This window comes from Phoenix dactylifera, chromosome 2, assembly GCF_009389715.1.
Source record: "Phoenix dactylifera cultivar Barhee BC4 chromosome 2, palm_55x_up_171113_PBpolish2nd_filt_p, whole genome shotgun sequence".
NCBI lineage: Eukaryota > Viridiplantae > Streptophyta > Magnoliopsida > Arecales > Arecaceae > Phoenix > Phoenix dactylifera.
Window position 1 is genome coordinate 2,007,298 of NC_052393.1, and position 22,285 is coordinate 2,029,582.

The following is a 22,285-nucleotide window of genomic DNA, read 5'->3' on the forward strand; positions in this document are numbered from 1 at the left end:
AGGGTTTAATCTAAAACAGATTGCAACGATCTTGGGTCAATCCAAGAAAAAGGTGAGGAAATAAGAAGGAGTAGGAGGACCAGCGGATCTTTTCTAAAAAGGAGAAGAAATTGTGAAAAATAGTAATAATTGTTTTTTAGGTTGAACCGGAACGGATCATATAAATTGGAAATAGTTCACAAGAACCCTAGATAGGTTCAAGAAGAAAAGGAAAGAAAAGAAGAGAAAAAGAGGACGTAGGATTTCAAGAACTCGAAACCTTCATCTACTTGAAGGGATCAGCAGTCGTTCTTGGATCGTTCATCCTCTGGAAATTTTCTCGACCAAGAACTGGACAGATCTTCGAATAGATGCAAAAAATCGACACGTTCTTCACCGACGAGATGGATCGAGCTGGAAAGGGAGGATTAGGATCAAAGCTAGCTTCGAGGAAGATCGGCGGCATCTGTTGAGCGCTGGCTCGGCCTCGAGGGTTTCGACAAGAAGGTGAAAGCGGGGAGAAGAAGGTTGAGGAGAGAGAGAGGAGAAACAAGGGTTTCTCCCCGAAGAAAAGAGCGGGCTAGCGGAGATTCAAAAGGAAGGGCGGGTCACGGTCAATGCCAAGGCTGGGGGGAATTGGATATTTATAGCGGCTTAAGGCGGTGCTTTAAATTAACGCGACCATTATGTAACCCTTTCGGGCTTTTTCCGCATGCTGTCACGGGAATTTTTTTTTTTTTTCGTTACCTCATAACGTAACGGTGAAAAGATAAACGTCGTTATAATGGGCTATTTTGCGTTAGAAGTTATAACGGGAAACAGGTTCGTTATTGCAAGTAATCGCTGATATAAATTTATAATACAAATAATGATAGAAGGATCATAAAACACCCAAATGGACCTCAAATCTATGTAAGCTGTTGGAGCTGGGCCTCCGAGTACGCAGCCCTCTAAGCAAAGTCACACCCAAGACACCTACATAAATATATATAAATATATATATATGGATATGGGTTTCAACCCAGCTAACGTTATATCCACACACACACACATACATAACCATAGTGCATTGAGAGGATGTCCTATGTCGTATCACCATTCACCAATATCCATATATATATATTTATATACACACACACAGACACATACACATACATACATAACCATAGTGCATTGAGAGGATGTCCTATGTCGTATCACCACCCCTAAGGGCATGTTTGCATTATTGGGCTGAAAAAGACCTCAGCAGACTTTTTTTCTCACGATGGGATGCAGGTCGGCCCACTCCAAGACTATTCCTAGATAATTATAAATATAAGCCTAACCTAGCCAATAATCTTACGGTTTTGCTCATTATACTAGCTCAATCTATGAATTTAATAGGATTTTCAATCTAATCATCTAAATAAATTCTAAATGGATTCTAGATGGAGTTGACTCCTGCCATAATTATACAAGCTCATAGTTCGCTAGATCGATATCATCTTAATAGAAGTGTACACACGGGGTCAAGCTAAGAATGAGTAAGAGAAAGGGAGGCATAACTACCAACCCTCTAATAGAAATATACACCATGTTGTACAATTCGATGATATCTCATGCTTGCTCGACCATATGGCAGATTATGGAACAATTGATAGGATCTGAACAAATCTAATAATATATTTATTAAATACATTCCACTTATAATATATTTTTATTTTATTCTTAAAAAACTAATTTATTCTTCTATTATATAAATTTATATTTAAATTTTTATTTTCTCCTCTCCACCCGTGGGTATCATTATCGAATCTCTCTACGTTGGATGTATCATTATCAAATCTCTATGCGTTGGATGAATCTTTGGTACACTTGGAACCACCGGATCTTCCAAGCATCTAGTCAAACCGGTCTTCAAGTCTGATGCTCTGCTCGTTACTTGGCCAAAGAATATATCCAGGCTATGTCTGAATCTATGGATCGGGGCAAGATTTGTTTTTAAAACGACACATGGTACGCGGATACGTGTGGGAGTGATAGTGAAGCATCCAAATTTATTTTTTTTTAAAAAAAAAGTTGACAAAGAGAGAAGGGAACAGCTTCGAGGCTCTCCCACAAAAACTCTCTTGAATGATGCGTAGCATAGAAAGTAACCTAGTCGATGGTACTATTTGCTTTCCGAAAGACATAAGTGACCCGGAAAGCTTTAAACCCTAAACCATCTCTTAAACGAGTGTTTCTTTGGTTCTTGGCAAAAATCTTCTCCAAGTGAAGCGTCGCCCCCCAAGCTTGGGTTCTCTGCGAGTGGTCGCGTGTCTAAAAATAAAGGGTTGGCATGTTCTTGTCATGACCTCACAAGAAAGAAATCATGGTTCTAATTTTACTTGTAGTAAAGTAGGAATGGAACCGGGGAGAATGAAATAATCTTTTGAAGCTTGATTGATTTGATATTACATCTTTTCTTTTTGTTTGCTGCTTCCTTGTCCATCCTTATGTTGATTGCATTTCATAAGATTAATAAACACGGTTGATGGAGATTTGCCCCATCATCTTTTTTAGAAACAAAATTGATTAAATGCATTAAGTTTGGTAGTTGATGAGATAAGAGTAAATCCACAGGAGGTAGCAGTCACTGGGAGTGACTCAATGCCTTTACTAACGCGGTGCAACAAATGGCTGCACAACGTTGTCAACCGGAGGATTAGGATTCCGACCTCCACAAAGAATGGCAGCTCAGACCTCTTTGTTTTCGTTTTGTTCAATGGCCACTACTTGGAACCACTCACAATGTTATGCTTTGTTTCACTGTATTTTATAAGAAAAATGCTTGTCACCAAACAGGATCTACTATATGAAAATTTTGGACGAATCATTCTATCCAGTTTTGCAATATTTTATTTTTAAATTTTTATTAATATCTTTATTTCTGTTTAATATAAATCAGCCGATTTATTTTTTAAAAAAGAAAATTGCTTGTTGGATTTTAAACAATGAGTGCCACTTGAAATTCCACTTGATCATTGGATGACAGTATGTCTAAAGGATTATCAGAGGGCTTCAAATACACATGTTTGTTTAATGAACGTGAACGTGTAAAACATAAAGGGAAGAGGTGAGACCAACATCAAGCCAAAAAAGAGAAGAAAAAAAATTTATTACTGATATACGTGATAGAAATTAGAAGGTATCATCCTTGAATGGTTAGGAATTTGTGAACAAAGACATGGGCGCATACGTGCATAGATGTATGAGAGTACATATAAGAATAAAAATTGAAGACAACTCTATTGGATGGATCCTGCAGGGGTCCGAAGGGGTCAGTGATTACCATCCGCTGCTGAGAGATATCCAGACTATGGTTTGTGGTGAGATAGTGCTCCAAGCGAAGCACGTATTTAGAGAGGCTAATGGCGTTGCAGATTGGGTGGTTTTTTTTGTTGCCGACCACTCGGAGGATCACCTCTAGGTAGAAGAGGCAGAGTTGCCCGACGCACTCCGTGATGTATTGTTTTTTGATTTTCTTAGTTGTATCCATACACGTTATGTATGATAATTTTATTTTCAGCTTTAAAAAAAGAAAGAAAAAAGGGGCAGCTCCCTTAGTTTACCTTTTTTTTCACATTTTTAGACAAAAATATCAGGAAATGCTGCCATCAAGAAATAAATCCTAGTCCTCTTCTAAGAAACTATTTAGATGATTAGATTAAAAATTCTATTAGTCTGATTAATACAACCAATAAAATCATAAAATTACAGAATGGATTAGACTTATATTTATAAATAAATAAAAATAATTTTGGAATGGATCGATCTGAATCAAATGATGAGAAAAAAGAAAAAAAAAAGATAGATTTTCTTCTCCTTATGTATTTAGAAGGATTTAAGGCTTCCATGTTCGTCTACTGCTAGAGTCTTACGTCTTCAATACTTCCCTTCTAATGGCAAATTCTTTAATTATTGCAAATGCAATCGATTGACACTTTTATTTATTTGCAATCCCCCCCACTCCAAAATAAGAAAAAAATAATAAAGCGTGTCGTGATGCACTGGGCAGAGCAACCATCTCTGCTGTAAAGGTGACAAAAACAAGCGTCATTATCGGCTTTCATATAGCTTATAAATTTACTCCCGAGGTACAACAATTTGAAAGATTGAAAAAACCAAAAAAGGTCAAAAAAAGAAGAAGATATGTCAACTTTTGAAGGTCAAGCACCGTCCAAGTGCAATGATCTAATAGTCAATGTAATAAATAATCTAACCTATAGTTGAGGCATTTGAAGCACGGACGTGAGTCGCCTCGCCACCTACTTTGGTGGCACTGCATGCCAGGTGGGCCATAAGGTGGATCCAAAGACCCCGTAAATCCTACTGCAAGTGGGATAAAATATTGCAGTTGACGAGAACCATCGGAATTACTCAGTGGGTCACATGAAACCATCAGAATTATTCATAGCCCTTGGAGCAAAGTACTCATCTTCCTGTTATATTTTCCCCTTTTCAAAAGCTTATTTTTGATAACTTTTTAAAAGAATATGCATCTTAGGACAAGCATAAACATAACATTATAAAAAATAAGAATCCAGAAGAATCTACATATTTATTGCAGATTATTTTGGCCATTAGAAGTAAAGCTGGACAAAATCTAGAAGAAAAATCTATCACATTAAAAAGCCGACGAGTCGTAAGCCAAATTTCCGAACATATTAATTTAGTCGCATGACGTTCGATTGAGACGATTTTTTTTTAAAAAAAAAAATCAGATAATTTTTTGAGATCTACAACATGATGTCCTATGTTTTAGAGGTTCGGGATCTGAAAATGGCCGATCAAACCAAAAGTTTTCTTTTTAGGTACGACTTTAATCGAGCATATTTTTCAATCCGACAAGAATCAAAGAGTGACAGAAGATAAACTTGATATAAAAATCGATATCTACCTTCAGAATATTTTTAGCTTTTTGAGATTATTTCTATTAGTAAATTCTATTTGAAGAAGAAGAGCCTTATTAGACAAGAGCAAACTTTATTATTATAAATAAAAATTATGTACTTTAATTATATGTATATATATATATTTTAAAATTTGAATTAAGTGAATTGGAAAAAAAAAACATCTTTCCAACGAGATCAAATCATCTCTTATTAATTTACACCCGCAATCCATGGACTCAAGGGACATCCATTAAATTTCCAGCTCACGCTTAACAGCAAACTAACAACTGCACCGCTGCATGCTGCATTTATGGTACTGCCATGCTGATTTAGAGGGCAAGGAGTACTGCAACCGTGCATCGGAGCCGTTCTGTGGACGGAGCCGCCCTGTTAGGCGGCGATGGTTAATGTCATCCGTTCGTATTCTTTGGGAGCACGGAATAAATCATTGGAGGCTCCTCTAGAAGACTACAGCATGTATCCAATCGTATTTTACGGCTGTTCTTACACCCTTGTAAGAGTTCGAGCATGCATCGTACTTTAACCGTTCAACACTTCTAGGCTTACAGTGTAATTAATTCTTGTATCCAATAGTGTTTCTTTCTACTGTTTTTATGCACTATTGTGAAAGGAGGCATTGTAACTTTTTTTTAGGTTTCATGAAAGTGGAATTTTAATATTTTTTTTGTTTCCTTCATCGAATTTATTTGGGTCATTTTTCCTGATTGGATCATAAAGAGTTACAAGGACTATATTTTAGCTGATAAAATCATTTTTTCCTGATTTTTTTTTTACTATAAACATTGCTTATTTTTATCATTGAAGTCATTCTTGCGTCGGCATGTGACTGACCCCATCTCACTAAATTTTAATTAACCACGAGGGGCGTGAGGACTATAAATAACTTTTGATCATTTGATAAATTACTGTTCCTATTTGACATTATTTCATCAAAAATATTGCTCACATATATCGTTGAAATCGTTCTTGCATTCAATGAGTCCACTCAGACTTCTACTCTTTTCTTCTCTTCTTCTTCTTTTTTTCTCATGGTAGATTTGTTCTTTTACTAATCACTCTTCCACTTGGTTACATACTTGTTTGCCGCACTGCTCATCTAGTCACCACCACACCCAACCTATTAGGCTATTTATTAGTTACTACTTCTGGGCAGGGCATGAATGAGTTCCATTGATCTAGATAAGTTACTGGGCAACATAAAAGTACTGAGATAACAAACAATCTCCGCAAACATAGGGTTTAGTCACTTGAGTTAAGTCACATTTTCTTCAGCATGACATTTGATTTAATTAGATAGGCACCTCATCGAGAAGTCCAAATTATCTTGGATGTTGGACAAGTGCACAATCGAGATAATTGAATGGCTAGAACTAGTTATAATTTAAATCTTGATTGCCAAAGAGTTATAGCACATTATTTTGAATTCCCTAATTAGTAAACAATGTCTGAAAAATACAAACTAGATAGACATCTGCTCGTTTGGAACAAGAGCAATGAGTAAATGCATGAAGATATAATCTAGAATGTGGATAATAACCTTCTAGTACAACAACATGCTTTTCTTTTTTTAGGCAGTTTACTTATCAAAGACGCTGCTAATTTAGTCGTGATAGAAAATTATCGTCATCATCTATGCCACACCAATACAGTCTACCATTGCATCAGCCAAAGAGACTAATCAATAAGTGCGGTGATGTGACAATTGGTCGATGTAAAAGCTCAGATTGTTTAGCTAAAAATCCGTCAACTCTAGGCAAGGATCAAAGTAGTTGTATAGTCAAGAGTACATGAAATATGTTAATTCTACAAGCATTGTTAAAAAAACACATATAACCTTCTAGTACAACAGCATGCATGCCTTTCTTTTTTTGGGCAGTTTACTTATCGAAGACACAGCTAATTTAGTCGCGATAGAAAATTACTGTCATCATCTATGCCACACCAATACAATCTACCATAGCATTAGCCAAAGAGATTGATCAATAAGTGAGGTGATGTGACGATCGATCCATGTAGAAGCTTAGATTGTTTAGCTAAAATCCATTGACTCTAGGCAAGGATCAAAGTAGTTGCATGGTCTAGAGTACATGAAATTTGTTAATTCTACAAGTAGTGTCGAGAAAACACATATAAAATTGTAATGGCAATTCATGCATAGCAAATATTTAAGTTGATGTATTTGTTTGCAATGGAACCAAATTAATGAATGGATGAAGGAATGTGGGTAGGAATTAATGAATGGATGTGACCATAAAATAAAGGATTCATTTATAAACTCTCTCTTTGTTGCTTTCACGATTCCTTTGTATGATGACGAAACTTTTAGCTAGATCCCTTGAGTGTTGGATGGTTATGTTATATGATTAGGATGTGAGATAATGACCTTCCTCCTCCTATTTGTCGTATGTCACGTTAGAGTGTAATGTATGCTCACATTTAAAACTACCTACCCATTATTTTCTAAAATACAAAAAAAGGGCATTCACTTTTCGCCGAGGACCTGCCATGCCATCCCAAAGGAGGAGAACAGCCTAAAGAAAGGGCTGCCGGATTGATGAGCCGTGTGGGGAGCAGGTGAGCTGCCCAATTAAACTGGGCAAGTAAACAACTGTATCGTTTCTCTCACGGCCAACCAGTAAAGCGCGTGGGCTTTAAGAGGATTGGTCCTCGGCCACAAGGGGGGAGCCACGGACCGTTGGGTTCATTTAGTGAGCCCCGGCCTATAAGAGGAGGGCTCGAACCATCCGGGTCGGGCAGAGGCAATTGGTTAGCAAGTAAACCAAAGCGTAAGGATATGGGTAGGGCGAGTGGGTGGGCGGTGCTCTCGGTGCTGCTGCTCTGTTTGAGTGGCCTGGTGGTGAGTGCAGTGGGGAGGGAATTGGGGAGTGGTGATGGAGAGGAGAAGTTTTTTTGGAAGAAAAAGGGGGTGAAGTTTGGGATCGGTAAGGGAGGAGGTCTAGGTGGTGGATTTGGCAAGGGTGGTGGGCTTGGCGGTGGAGAAGGCGGTGGGTTTGGTGGCGGCGGCGGTGCTGGTGGAGGTGCGGGAGGGGGAGTTGGCGGAGGTGCCGGCGGAGGTGCAGGTGGTGGGTTTGGAAAAGGTGGTGGTTTAGGTGGAGGGATTGGAAAGGGTGGTGGTCTTGGCGGTGGTGCCGGTGGAGGTGCGGGTGGTGGATTTGGAAAAGGTGGTGGAATAGGTGGCGGAATCGGAAAGGGGGGAGGTGCTGGTGGTGGTTTTGGAAAAGGTGGCGGAATCGGGAAGGGCGGTGGTGCCGGGGGTGGTTTTGGAAAAGGGGGTGGGATAGGCGGTGGAATCGGAAAAGGTGGTGGACTTGGCGGTGGTGCCGGGGGTGGGTTTGGTAAAGGTGGTGGGCTCGGTGGTGGGATTGGAAAGGGTGGTGGACTTGGCGGTGGTGCTGGCGGTGGCGCAGGAGGTGGTGCAGGTGGTGGACTTGGAGGAGGTGAGGGCGGTGGAATTGGTTTTGGTGGGGGATTCGGCAAGGGTGGGGGAATAGGCGGAGGAGGAGGAGGCGGTGGTGGAGGAGGTTTCGGCGGTGGCGGTGGCGGCGGGGTCGGCGGAGGCTTTGGCAAGGGTGGCGGGATTGGTGGCGGCTTTGGGAAAGGAGGCGGGATCGGAGGAGGATTTGGAGGAGGCGGTGGAGGTGGCGGAGGGTTTGGAGGAGGTTTTGGAGAAGGTGGTGGTGCTGGTATAGGTGGAGGGATCATTGGAGGAGCACATTAAAGTGGGCAGTACGTACGTTGCATGGCCAACTTAATCTGGTCCCTTTATCATTGTTAAGTCGCTATGGTGTCGTCCGACTCTGTCTTCTTTCTTACCCTTTTTTTTTTTTTTTCCTTGAAGGAAATGTCGTATGTTTCTAATAAAATAATATTCGTTAACGAGTAAATGCTATACAGTGATGTTTCGGAGCATTCATATAAAAAAAACCCCTGTTTCAGCAGTAAATTTAATCTCTTCAGCCTCTGACTGGCCAATTAACTTGCTCGATTTCGGTTTCTATTTCAAGAACTCCACCTCGCTGCCATATATTACTCTTGGTATAAAAGTATGTGCGATTGGGGTGCCCGATTCGCACCGTAGATGCTGTACAATATTTAATGATCATCGTAAAAAATGAACGACTATCAAACAACAGAGGATTCTAGGTCGGTCGGCATGAGCAACACCTCCCATTCCCATGCATGGGGATGGATAATTATAAAAGCATTAAATATGAATGACTGGGTAGGACTAAATCTTTGATTGACTTTGCTGGATCGATTTACGATGTTTTGGTTGTTTGTCGAATGGAGTTGTGTGAATTTGCATTTTATGATAATTATAATTTTTTATTTTTACATTTATTATATTTATACTTAATATATAGTTTGTAAAATCTAGATCTAACAGGTGGATGCCTCTAAAATTTTCTGTTGCATGAAATTAGCATAAAGAGTTTTGTCGTTTGAGCCAACCTATTCATAGTCCAAGTTAGGCCATAGAACTACAACTGATGCACTCTCCAAAAAGAAAAATTCTCGCACATGAATTGATTTGAATTTTGATGATAAATTGCCAGAGCTATCATAATTCTATATACAAACATGAAAATCCTCATCCACATCATCAATATTAAGGAATCATGTTTGCGGTATTGGACAAGTAGAACTCAGAATTAGCAAATAATATACTGGCATTCTCGATCTTTGTGACAATGGGCAAAAAAGTAAGAACAAAGCCCAATTAGAAATGACACTTGTGCCGAATGCCGATCAGGAATTAAGGATGCTCATTATCAGATACCAGTTGGAAAGAAAGCTTGACGTCTGTCACTCATTGGGAAGGGATGCTCATGGTGGGGTGGTAAAGTAAGAAAAAAAACTCTAGCCACTCAATCTCAGAGAGATGAAAGACTTCGAAGAGATCGGAAAGTTGCAAAAGTGAAAGAAGAGCCTTATTTTCTTATAGGAATAATTTTGTCTTTTTACAATAGATAAATGATTTTACTAGCGTTGTCAATTTAACTAGGCGTAACTATAGATTTTACAAAATATTGGATGTAAGTAAAATAAACATAGATTTTACGATAGTTTTCGTAAAGTTATTTTAGTCATTTTAAATTTTTTTTCTGACATGGCACTTGTGTTCCATTAAAAGTTAACGGTTTAATTAATGTTCTCTTATGTTATAGGCTAAAGTATTAGATAAAATTTAATCTCAAAGGGGCAAGCGTATGTTTTTTCTATTATTGGGTGTAAGAGTAATTTGTCCTTAATCTCAGCGAGATTTTTATAATTTACTCAAAGAAGCATCCGTTAACAACTTGTCAGCAGTCTAGTTGCAATCAATATTGGATGGTGATGTCATTTCACCGATAGAACGAAATTTTTTGCAGTGCAATTTTTGCAATACAAAATACAGTACTATTGTGGATAGCTGCCACATCTTTCATGTTGTAAATACGCAGCTCTCCTTTATCTATTTAGTGCAATAAAACAACATGCTCTTATTGCATCAATCACTATTGCTATATGAGATTGCATGTCGTTCTCAGCAGCGAATAGGGGACCAAACCATGGAAGTACAATATTAAAAAATAGGATTTAATCTTAATATTCAATCTATTGATAGAGTGCTTGATGTATCCAGAGAAACATTAAAGGGCATTGGCCCTAGCCGTTTATCTAAAGCTTTTTCGGTAGAGGGGATAACTTCTGAAGGGCTATACCTTTGTTGTTGAAGGAGTAACCTATTCCGTGGGATAAGTTCCTTTTCGGCAATTGATTGTAGAGATGAGTGGAGAGAATAACAAGAACAAATTCGCCTCCTCTTTATTTTCTCGCTTTTTGGAGTGTTTAAAAAGTGAACGTAGACAAAATCGTGACTGAAAGAATAAGTTCTTCCTTTCTATGCGATAATTTCATTTAGCCAATTTGATGAATAATTTTATGAGGATATTCATATAATTTGCATATATATATATATATGAATATATATATTTGCATGTGTATTCGTACCATTTAACGTTGTTAAAAAATAAATGACTTAAAACTAAAATGATTGAAATACTTTATAGGTAGATATGCAAAAAAAGAAGTTATAAGGGTACACACGCAAATAACAGCTTTACGAAAGTATTCGTGCAATTTCTTATATTTAGAATGTTATACATTCAAAAAATTCATTAAAAAAAATTAAATTTTGACCGAAACTTGCATTTGCATGTGTATCCTTATAAAGCTTTTTTTGTACATCTATCTGTAAGAATATTTTAGTTATTTTAAATTTAAATTGTTTATTTTTTAGCAGCATTAGATAGTAGGGATATACATATAAAAAAGAAAAAAATATATACATGCAAAATAAGTAATTTATGAAGATATACATACAAATAGTAATTTTATGAAAATATTCATATAATTTTATATATTTTGGAGAGTATACATGAAAAAAAAACTCTAAAATTAATTGAATATATTTATTTTTTAGACTTATTTAATAAAGCTATTCGATGGCCTCCCTGCGTGTCCGACAAAAACATCCCTCCATATATCCCCTCTATAATACGCACCCTACAAATACACATCATTTGGCCGACTTTGTAGTGTTAGCGGCAATTCAAGAAAATGTGTAGTAGAAACAGAAAATAGAGTTTTTTTCTAAATTTAATAGGTTGTTAATAGCAGATGCTTATGGATTTGATTTTGTAAGAGTTTTAGGTCTGATTTTTTCCCCCTCTCAATGTAACAAAGAAAACAACCACCTCTCTAAGTCTCTATATAACTCGTTATGCAACTCCTTTTAATCACTAATTTGTACTCTTTTGCATGCACTCTCTCTTTTCAATGCATAACTCTTCTAAGGAATTTTAAAAAAAAGAAGAAACCCTCCTTTAATCACTAGTTTGCTCTCTTTGGCATGCACTCTCTTTCTTTTCAATGCATAACTCTTCTAAGGTTTTTTTTTTTTTAAAGAAAGGAGGAAAAAGTGATTGACCTCTCTCTCTCTCTTTCTCTCTCTCTGTGTATGTGTGTGAATGAAAACCCTATAATTCCTTCCCTCCTAATTTGAATTCGAACTCCATGTCCGTGTCCTTCAGAAGGATTTATCAGCTTTCCAGAGACTGCAACTCCATCTCCCATCTCAAACAACTTCTCACGCAAATCATCCAATCCCACGCCTCCAACTATGCTTCCTCTCTCGCCGCGCTCCTCTCCTTCTCGGCCACCTCTCCCCACGGCGACTTGCGTTTCGCCTCCTTGCTCTTCACCCATTTACCCAATCCCAACTCTTTCGCCTACAACTGTATGATGCAAGGCCTCGTCGATGCCCGCCTACCAGACCAAGCATTCCTCCTTTACCTCCGAATGAATCGGGAGAGTTTGGCCCCGGACAACTTCACCTTCCCCTTTGTCCTCAAAGCTTGCTCGCTTCTGTCGGCCGTGAGCACCGGCAAAGCCATCCATGCAAGGATTCTGCAGCTCGGGTTTTCCTTCGACCCCTACATCCAGAGTGGATTGGTCCGAATGTACTCGGAGTTTGACGAGGTCGGGACCGCTCGTCACTTGTTTGATGGAATCCCGGAGAGAGATGTGGTTCTTTGGAATTCAATGATCGGGGGGTACGTCAAGGGCGGGAATTTAGATTCGGCTCGTGAGTTGTTTGAAGAGATGCCTGCTAAAAATGTCGGCACATATAACGCACTGATCGGAGGCCATGTGAAGTTTGGATGCATGGATGATGCTTCTAGATTGTTTGAGGAAATGCCTGAGAGGGATGTTGTGTCATGGAACACGATGGTCGGTGCTCATGCAAGAGCCAGCTCTGTGGCAGTTGCAAGGGAGCTTTTTGATCGTGCACCGCAGAAGAATGTCGCTACATGGAGTGCGATCATTTCGGGGTTTGCACAGAGTAGTCGATTTGTCGACGCTCTCGACATGTTCAAAGACATGCTAGTCAAGGGACCAAGGCCTGACCAATCTATCTTGGTGAGTGTTTTATCATGTTGTGCGCACCTCGGGGCTCTAGAGCAAGGAATATGGATTCATGGCTATATCGATAGGCAAGGGATTGAGGTGGATGACTTGCTTGGTTCATCCCTCATAGACATGTACTCCAAGTGTGGGATGCTACAAGGGGCGATATCAGTGTTCGATAAATTACAGAAAAGAGAAGTCTGCTCATGGACTTCAATGATTCATGGGTTAGCCATATATGGGCATGCCCATCAAGCATTAGAAGCATTTGAAGAGATGGAGAGATTCAAAATTATACCCAACGCTGTTACATTCATAGCCATCCTCAGCGCTTGTTCTCATGCAGGAATGGTAGCCAAAGGACGTGAAATTTTTCATCGGATGCATCAAGTTTATGGAATTATCCCGACGATAGAGCATTATACTTGCATGGTTGATCTTCTAAGCAGAGGAAACCATATAGAAGAAGCTCGAGACCTCATCAAGTCAATGCCGATGAAACCGGATGTGTTCATGTGGGGTGCATTGCTCGGAGGTCTAAGGATACATGGCCAACATGGCCTGATCTATGAACAAGAGTTGGGTAGAGAGATTGTGAAGTTGGAGCCGAGGGACAGTGGGGCATACATGCTAGTGTCAAACATTTATGCATCAATTGACCAGTGGGATGATGCTGTAAGGACGAGGAGGATGATGGAGAGGTTTGGAATTAAGAAGAACCCGGGGTGTAGCTTGATTGAGGTGGATGGTGAGGTTCATGAGTTCTTAGCTAGTGAACGATCAAATACAAAGTCTGAACAAGTGTATGAGATGTTGGATCAGGTATATAAAGTAATAAAGATGGATACTCTGTTATGAACTTGTTGAGTTTGGTTTTGTGGGTTCAGGTGCCAACTAAATAAGCTGATCATGGCCTACATTTGTCTGCGCAATTATTTTGTTTTACCAAATATTATGTCGGAACCTACACCTGTTAAAGCTTAAAAATACTCAGACAGACATGAATGGGTTTGCTAGTTTAGCATAGGTTCCAGACAATCCCATGAGGGCATGGTTGGAGATTCAGTTTGTAGGGCCAAGAAAAAGATCAGGGTGGATAAAACTGAAGAAGAAATTTTGCATGCTTTTCCTGTTTCAGAGTATAAGAACCATGTTTGGTCAAAAAGATGAAAAAAGCTATAAGAATCACAGTAAAGTAGATTCCTAATGTTGGCATAAGGTTACAGTCTTCAACCATTCCCCGAAAAATATGAACATTATGATTCAATTTCAGATCAAACACAAAAATACTAAAGATTTGGATTCTGAACTTTAGCTATGTGTCCTTATAGTTTTTTGTTTTAAGTTTATAGACTTATGATAGAAGGATACCATCATTTTAATAGACAAAAAATAAGTGGCAAATTTTGATTTTATCTTATTTTATAGTTCACTTCATAGATTAGCATTGGCTACACAGTAAGGATTAGCTTTCTCCTAACAACAAATAATGCAGGCTGATGCAATCTCACAAGCTTGCCTGCTGTTCCATCATGTGCAATTTGGTGCAAGCCACTTTATGCTATAAACCACCCTCATATCATCTAGAATAAGCTTTTGGACGATGCCGCTCGTGTTTGCTCAAAAAAGAGAATTTTTCTGTGGTGGTGAACCATAAACTACATTCTATTTGCTGAAGTTGAGGCATATCTTGGACTGAGAACATCTCATCAGCAATTTGAATTGCTTTTTTCTTTTTCATATATGAATTATGCATTAATATCATAACCTTTCTAATAGGAGAAGGCACCTAATCATATAAACAATACATTTAAAGATTCATGAATCTCAAGTTTGCATTATGAACGATATCATAGTGTACTGCAGACTAATTATCCTGAAAGAAGCCAATGACACCCCCAAGTCCCAACAGAGAGATGATTCTCCATGGAACTTCTAAAGAAACACAATACTCTCGAAAGGCTGCTTAAAATTCCTCGGCACTCTTCCAACATTTTTGCCATTGTTGTTGTCACCATGTCCGCGGAATGAGTTCTCTCCATACTTCTTTTTCTTGGAAAGAAGATAGTCTTTCTCCCAAAAAATTCTTGCATCGAAACAATTCCATATTATCAAAAAGGTTCACGCCCCCGTCTGCACGGGGCACGTGAGGCACCCAGTGCCCACATGGGAGCCACATGAGAGAAGAATACGGGACTTCCCTGCCAGATATTGTCCGGTTCCGGGGCTTCACGCAAGCGTCCTTCACCCCTCTACGGTTTTATTTTTTACCCAAAACGCGTCTGCAGGATTTGGAGACACCCGCCTTATATGCCCAGGCTCTGGATAATCCTTTTAAGAAGGACAAAGCCGTGAGGGGAATATTACCCATTAAGAGCTGCATACGACACGCGTCGCGCGATACATACGCACTTTTCCTAAGCGGACAATATCTCTGGTCGGAATGCAGTTACTTTTCCGCTCTAATAGACGGTAATAAAGATTATTTTATTTTCTTTTTCAAAAACAAAGGTGTCAAGGAGACATTGAATCCAATGAACATTTTTCATGCCGAAGGACATAGATTTTTGTTGCTAGTTATAATTAGTCTAAAATGACAACAGAATAAGGTGTAAAGACTTACCTTGATAATGAAGCTATTTGATAATAAGGTTTGTCTTCGCTAGACTAACGATGTGCAATGCTAGGGGCTATCAGATTGACTGCTTTGTTAAAATAGGAAATTGCGTCATTCTAGATGAAAAGATAAAACCTTAGTTGATGACTAATTATCGCCATTGATTATGATGTAATTAATACTCGCTATATTCTCTTAATAAAGATTACTTTATTTTCTTTTCCCAAGCGGTAGGATCGTCGTGCACAAAAATGTCGAGGGGACATTGAATCTGATAAACCTTTTTTATGCCGAAGGATGCATATATTTTTTGCATCGGCCATAATTATTGTAAAATTACAATAACATAAAGCCCAAATACTTACCTTAATTATGAAGCCATTTTATTTATATTGACTAACGATGTGCATTGCTGGTGGCTATTAGATCGATTGCTCTATTATAATTAAAAATTTCGTCCTTCTAAATAAAAAAATAAAACCTTATTTGATAATTAATTATCACCAGTGATTATGATGCAATTATTGCCAACTCTACTCTCCACAAACCCCTACTTTAAGAATTTTGGAATTTTCTAAAAGATCTAATTTATCAATTTCTTCGAATATTACTATTCACCATCCAAGGCCTTATGGTCCATAATATTTACCCTTTGTAAAACTTTTGTCGATTAATTCTTCTTGAAATATTTATAATAAATTGCACCACCTCTTGCTGCCCAATGTAATTGTAAAAAAGCGACATACATATTTCATATTGCACGATAGGTTGCACCAGATCAAGTTCAGAGTATGCCCACCGCCGATTGAGTGGGCCCCACCCAACTGAACGGTCGAGATGGGAGCACACCGAATTTGGTTGGACCCGAGGAACACTCACTCGACCTACCCCGTCATAAATCATTCTCCAATGGAGAGGGGCGTTTTGGTCATTTACGAAAGAGGAGTAATCCGAGGTAGCGAGCCCATACGGCTCCCACCGCACCCCCAACCGCGGTCCCGACACGTGGCGCAATCACACCCCTTTGGAACACCATCACGTTCGGGGGCACCGACATCCCACCGTCTTCCAGATTCTCCTCTTTTCCGCTCCCCACGCGTGCATCCGTCCATAGAGTTAGAATGACCATTTTGCCCTTGATGCAGACTTGGGTCCCCCACTCCAAATTGAGAAGCCAATTGCCGTCGTCGCTATCTCCATTCGCTGGAATTTTCTAGGGTACCAAACCGGCCCGATGGCCTGCCCTTATTTACGAAACTGCCCTCTCCCACCGTTTCAAGTGATCCCGCCGGACCCCACCACCAGCGAGCGTCCGATCTCCATCAGTCCATCAGACGGATACCATTCACCTAACAGATCCACATCGGCGAATGTAAAGAAAATGACCAGAATACCCCGCATTCTTGATCTTTTTAGCAATCAAAAAAATTTCTTAGAAAAGTATCACACCATTAATAGGTGCCATTCAATGACATGCAGACAACCAATCACATGATGCCACGCGCAAGGTTCATGGGTGAGCATGGAAGTTTACTACTATTTTCATGCGGTTGCAAAAATAAATTAGGTAAAAAATGAAGGTTGTTTTCGTCAATTCAACAATAGTGAGATGGCAATCTAGATATTGTTCTAAACAGTAGGGACATAATTTAATGTCCCTCACTATATATATACAGCTCTACCTCTTCCTCTGGAAATCCTCTCCTCTCAAATCTCCTGCCCCTCTTTTTCTGCTCTCCCTCCCTCCCTCCCTCTCTTTCTCGCCTCTCTCTTTCCTCCTCCGGTCTCCGGTCGCGAGCTTCGTCCGTTTGCCGTCAAAACGGCGGGTGGCGGATCCCGATCATCCTCTTTTCACCTTCTCCCATCGCGTGCCTTTTGTCCTGGCTTTTTACAATTTTACCCCTGAGCTTTTCGTCTTTTCACACCCTAATCCCATCTGGTTTGGTCTTTGTCGTCTTTTTCGGTTTTTTTTTTTTTTTGATATCTCTCTCGCCGTTCCTCGTAAAATTATTTTGGCTCGCACGTGCTGACGTGGCAGGAGGAGCAGGAGAGCAGGGATGTCGTGCGACGCGCGTCCTGGATCGACACTTGGGGCGTCCAGGAAGCGAAAGGACCGGGAGTGGTCCGACGCGCTTCGGATCCAGGTGCCACACAAAGCCGAGCCGAACTCCTCGGCGGCGGCTCACGCGGCTCCGTCGAGCAACCGGCTTCTAGCCGGTTACCTGGCCCACGAGTTCCTCACCAAAGGGACTCTCTTCGGCCAGCGGTGGGAGCCGGTCCGGTCCGAACCGGAGAAGAGCGTGGAGACGGTTCGACCTGCGGCCCGGGACGAGCCGAACCCGGCCAAGCCGCAGAGGGCGTACGTGGAGGTGTCGCACTTGCTGAAGATGGAAGGTGTCCAAGTTCCGGGAGTCGTCAACCCGACGCAGCTGGCTCGGTGGCTCCGGATGTGAGGAAGGAGGAGGGTCCGCGGGGCACCACACCGTTTCCAGACGTTACGTGGCGTGGATCTCCTGGTGATCGGACGGCGTTCGACTCGTGTACTAATTTAAAAAAGAAACAAAATCTTCGGCCGCCGCCGCCGCCGCCGCTGCTGCGCTCGCTGCATGCATGAGTCTCGAGGTGGTGGTAAGTGAACCGAGACCCAAAAAATCGAAGGAAAAGAAAGAAGAGAGGGAAAAAAAAGGGCTCCGGAAAGAAATGGAGCTTCCCCTTTTTCTTTCTTTCTCCGCTCTGAAAACTAGCTTTTTAATTTGTTTGTTTGGCATGATATTTATGGTAGAATGGTGATTATTGTTTAAGTTTGCATTAGTGAATCTTTTGGTGTCTCAGATGTGCTCTTAGTAATAATCTGTTATATCTTTTTCTGATAGAAAATAATATTTGTCTAAGATAGTATTAAGATGCATGCATGCAAAATAAAACCTGGAGTGAATAATGTTATTTTCCTCTTGCACTCGAGCTGCATCTGCGTAACATATGAGACGTGAATTTGTGAAAATCTCGACATATGCGATGCGTGTGGTATTCATGAGTTATGTAAGAAACTAAGAATATGTGTTTCATGGGTGGATATGATCCTGTCAACCGATGAATATATTTGTAACATATTTGATCACAAGTCTTTCTTTTTTAAAAAAAGAATTTATATACTTTTTTATAGTAATCACTTGTTAAGCGATTGTGTGTGTGTGTGTATGGTGAGTTAAGAGATGATCAGGTGAAAAGATGAATTCGTCTAATGGAGGCAAAGGATAGAGTTTACACCATAACAGTAAATATTCAAATAATAATTAGAAGAGTTAATTAATCTTATTGGGGCATTTCGGATCATTCTTTCCATGGATCCTCTCTCAAGCATAGGGGACTGCATATATTGTTCTTAATAGAAAGGAGGATAACCCTGTCATGCCAATGCTTATAAATTTGGGTTTGGATCTTCTACAACACATGTTTTGCACCGCAAAGAGCTATAAAGCCTTAAATAGCTGCCACATTATTGATTTCGGAGATGGACAGCTATTTCTCGTGTCGAGAATTCAATCAATTATGCTTGATGCCAAAAACAGCATGCACTCAAAACAAGCGGCAACCATTCTCCAATATAGATGATGTGGCAGCTATATCCAAAGCGGTGCATCTCTTGCACCATAGAGGATTTCGACTCTATAGAACTATCTTCTTCTTCTTTTTTTTTTTTCTTTTTTTTTTTTTTTTTTTTGGGATGGATGTTGCTGGTTATTTGCTTAAATCCTTGGTAATGGCATGAAACTAATGCCATCGGATTGAGTATGGTCCACGTTTTTGTAAACCTTAAACAATTTTGATCGAGTTAGAGGTCTGAATTTTATATTTCATGCACTGCCATTGAAGGATTGGATTAAATCCAGATTTGAATAATAAAAATATATTAAAATAAACTCTTCAAAAAAGCCTTTGAGTTGGGTTGAGGTATGTTAAAGACCGCACACTTCCCAAAATGTGTTGGTTTCATTTCGGTGTGGGCTAGATCCATGTTCCCACCAAGTGCCAAAAATATATATTGAATACAAACTAAACTCATCTATGGTTTCAATAGTTTATAAATAAAATAACCAATTATATACTATAAAAATTAAATCATGAACAACAAATACTTTGATAGTTAACTATATATAATAAATGATCCGACTAAAAGTTGAAAAAAATGCATTTGATTTATTGCCAAATACAAATACCAAATATGTTCCAAAACTTGGTTATAGATGTAAGAAATACCGGGAACTAACACCAATTTTGAATTATCTTCTCCAAAGTATAGTCCTAAACCAAGAGAAATGAAGAAAAGAAATTCCTGCAGCAAATCTCAATTAGTTTAGAATTAAGACTTAGTTGAATTGAATCACTGAAAGCTGGGTACTTATGACTTGGGTCCGAGTTCCTCTTACACAACCTTAAAATTTATTAGCTCAATACATTAGGTGGGAAGAATTTTTTTTTTTTTTGCAGAAAATCATCTAATTTTAGCAATATGACAAGGCGAGGAAGAAAGAAATTTTAAATTAAGTGGGAAGAAATCGCAACAATATCAGCTCAATAAATTAGGTGGGAATTAGCGGAAAGTCATCTAATGATTTTAAATAAACAACATGATCAGGCCCATAAATACATGTTTGATTGGTTTATAGAAGCTCGTTTATATTACAACAGTTATTCTAATGATTCACAGTGGAAACATAAAATAATGCCCCATGGCTGGAAATTTCCAAGAATATTTGGTGCCTATAATGGTGATCACAAAAAAAAAAAAATAATAATCCTCTGAAGTATACTCAGGTGGGGTGCAATTCCAATTGAAATTGATGAACTTAACCACACTTTTGTTCATGGCATCAGTTCATGGTATTGTCCTCGGCGTCTTCGGCTCGCCAGCCACCGCTTTTTGGATCGTTTGTTTGGGCGATCACCACGCGGCTTACACTGTTTGCTTCGATTTGCTTCCATAAATACCTTGCCGGCGGCTTTGATGCATGGTTTTAAATATGGCAGAAATCTTGGGTGGATTACCCTCTCTTTCTTTTAAGAAAACTAATTGATGACAAGATGCATCGATCAAGGACCAGCCCTACATGCATACGTTATCAGATACTTGAAAAGTTGCACTGCAAACCAATAGGGATCGATCTCTCCAGCAAGTTTCAAGTACTAAGATCCCATTTTCAAATTAAAAAGCAGAAATGAAAGAAAGAATTGACAAGAAGTTGGTAGTCTAAGTTGCCACAAGTTTAATTCTTCTTATGAATAATAATTTATTAGCTATCAGGACAAGAAAAGAAATCTTGACTCTCTCTCTCTCGCAAAACATGGGAAAGTTTGATCACTGATTCAACATTAAGTTCGCGCAGTTTAAACATTAAGTTCTCTCAAATCTCAAGTCAGAGCATGCACACAAGAAGCCAACATTGTAGTGTTACAAACTTAACTTTTTTTATTGACTTTACTATGCTAGCTAGGGATAATTTAAATGAAACAATGTGGCCCTTTCATCTTTTTGTTGTGGAAAAATTTGAAAAAATACAAACCATCCTAAATTGAATACTTGAATTAGTTGATCCTTTGTTTGACCCCTTGATTTTTAATGTGACTTAGTGGTGCGGTCAACATATTAGACCCTGCAACCAGTCTTGTTCTAGATTGCTTTACACATTCTAAGACAAAAGAAGCAGCAAATAAAATTATTTATTTGCACATACGTATGCTGAAAAACTATAACGGAAAAATTTCTTATGCCAATCTTGCAACTTATATGCAAAAATATAATTACCTTATCAGCAGCCACATTGACCTTTTCCCTCACAACTTCGACCGTCTTCTTTACATCTCGGGGTGTATCTTTCTTGTTCTTATGATGAGTCTTTCAGGTCTCCCTCTTTATACTCCATGAGACTACCACCACTCCAGGATCTAGAGAGGATGCACATAGCTTTATAACCATGCATATGGAAATATTATTTTTGTGTTTTGAACTCAGGACACTCAGGTCGTACTGAAGCAATCTAGTTGTTGCATTAAGGCCTGCCTTCTCCCTTATTAAAAAAAATATAGAGAAAGAAAAAGGAAAAGAAAGATTTAAGCAATCATCAAGCAATCAAACCATATAAGAATTAGTCTTCCGCTAATAAATGAGTGTTTGAAACCAATGAAGAATTTGAACTTGTGATAACTTCAAGGACCTCATAGCCGTGGTGGCAGGGACTCTAAGAGGCTCCACGTTCTTCTAGCTGTGGATTGGCCAAGGTGGCGGAGCTCGGGGAAGACTGCCGAAGCAATGAGAAGAAAGGGAAGGGAAAGCGACTGAATAGGGACTTCATTGCACCATTTATATAGACGAGGAAGACAGTTTCTATTCATGGGAAATGTCTCTCTTGGCATGCCATGTGAGTAAGCTACGAAATGAAATGAGAAGGGAGAGAGAACCAAACAAATCAAAATAAAATTAATAAAAAAACCAAACCATATATTTTTGAAACTCTTGATAAGATTCCTAATCATTTCGGACTAATAAATGATATTTTTTAATGCTATGGGTCCCAAAATTGGCACAAAGAAAAAATCCCTGCACAGCTGGCATGTCATGTATCAGGAGGGGATTAATGCAATTAACTAGATTACCACAACATTCAGGCGTCATGCTCTAAGCACGAACCCTATTAAGAGATGTGGACCAAAAGTTTTTTTCCCTCTATTCTTTTTTTTTTTGTTTCAAAGGTTGGATCTCAAAGTCTTTTCAACCTTTTCCTCG

The 22,285-nt window shown here is 39.2% G+C and overlaps 3 protein-coding genes across 3 annotated transcripts; 2 read left to right on the plus strand and 1 right to left on the minus strand.

Moving 5' to 3' along the window:
- Positions 1-7,520: 7,520 nt before the first annotated feature.
- On the minus strand, positions 7,521-8,918 carry LOC120104951 (vegetative cell wall protein gp1-like). Its single transcript, XM_039116958.1, has one exon. It carries the CDS (start codon positions 8,634-8,636, stop codon positions 7,536-7,538), a length of 1,101 nt encoding a protein of 366 aa, XP_038972886.1. The 5' UTR covers positions 8,637-8,918; the 3' UTR covers positions 7,521-7,535.
- Positions 8,919-11,993: 3,075 nt separating this feature from the next.
- Positions 11,994-13,789, plus strand: LOC103716273 (pentatricopeptide repeat-containing protein At3g29230-like). The gene is made up of 2 exons (XM_008804209.3): positions 11,994-13,709; positions 13,775-13,789. Exons 1-2 carry the CDS (start codon positions 11,994-11,996, stop codon positions 13,787-13,789), a joined length of 1,731 nt encoding a protein of 576 aa, XP_008802431.3.
- Positions 13,790-17,561: 3,772 nt separating this feature from the next.
- LOC103716259 lies at positions 17,562-17,957 on the plus strand. Its single transcript, XM_026808173.1, has one exon. The coding sequence runs from the start codon at positions 17,562-17,564 to the stop codon at positions 17,955-17,957; it is 396 nt and encodes a 131-aa protein (XP_026663974.1).
- The last annotated feature ends 4,328 nt before the right edge of the window (positions 17,958-22,285 follow it).

Excerpts from the sequence above, each read along its gene's own strand:
- LOC120104951 (XM_039116958.1), bottom strand. The coding sequence starts at position 8,636 with ATGATCCCTCCACCTATACCAGCACCACCACCTTCTCCAAAACCTCCT.
- LOC103716259 (XM_026808173.1), top strand. The coding sequence starts at position 17,562 with ATGTCGTGCGACGCGCGTCCTGGATCGACACTTGGGGCGTCCAGGAAG.
- LOC103716273 (XM_008804209.3), top strand. The coding sequence starts at position 11,994 with ATGTCCGTGTCCTTCAGAAGGATTTATCAGCTTTCCAGAGACTGCAAC.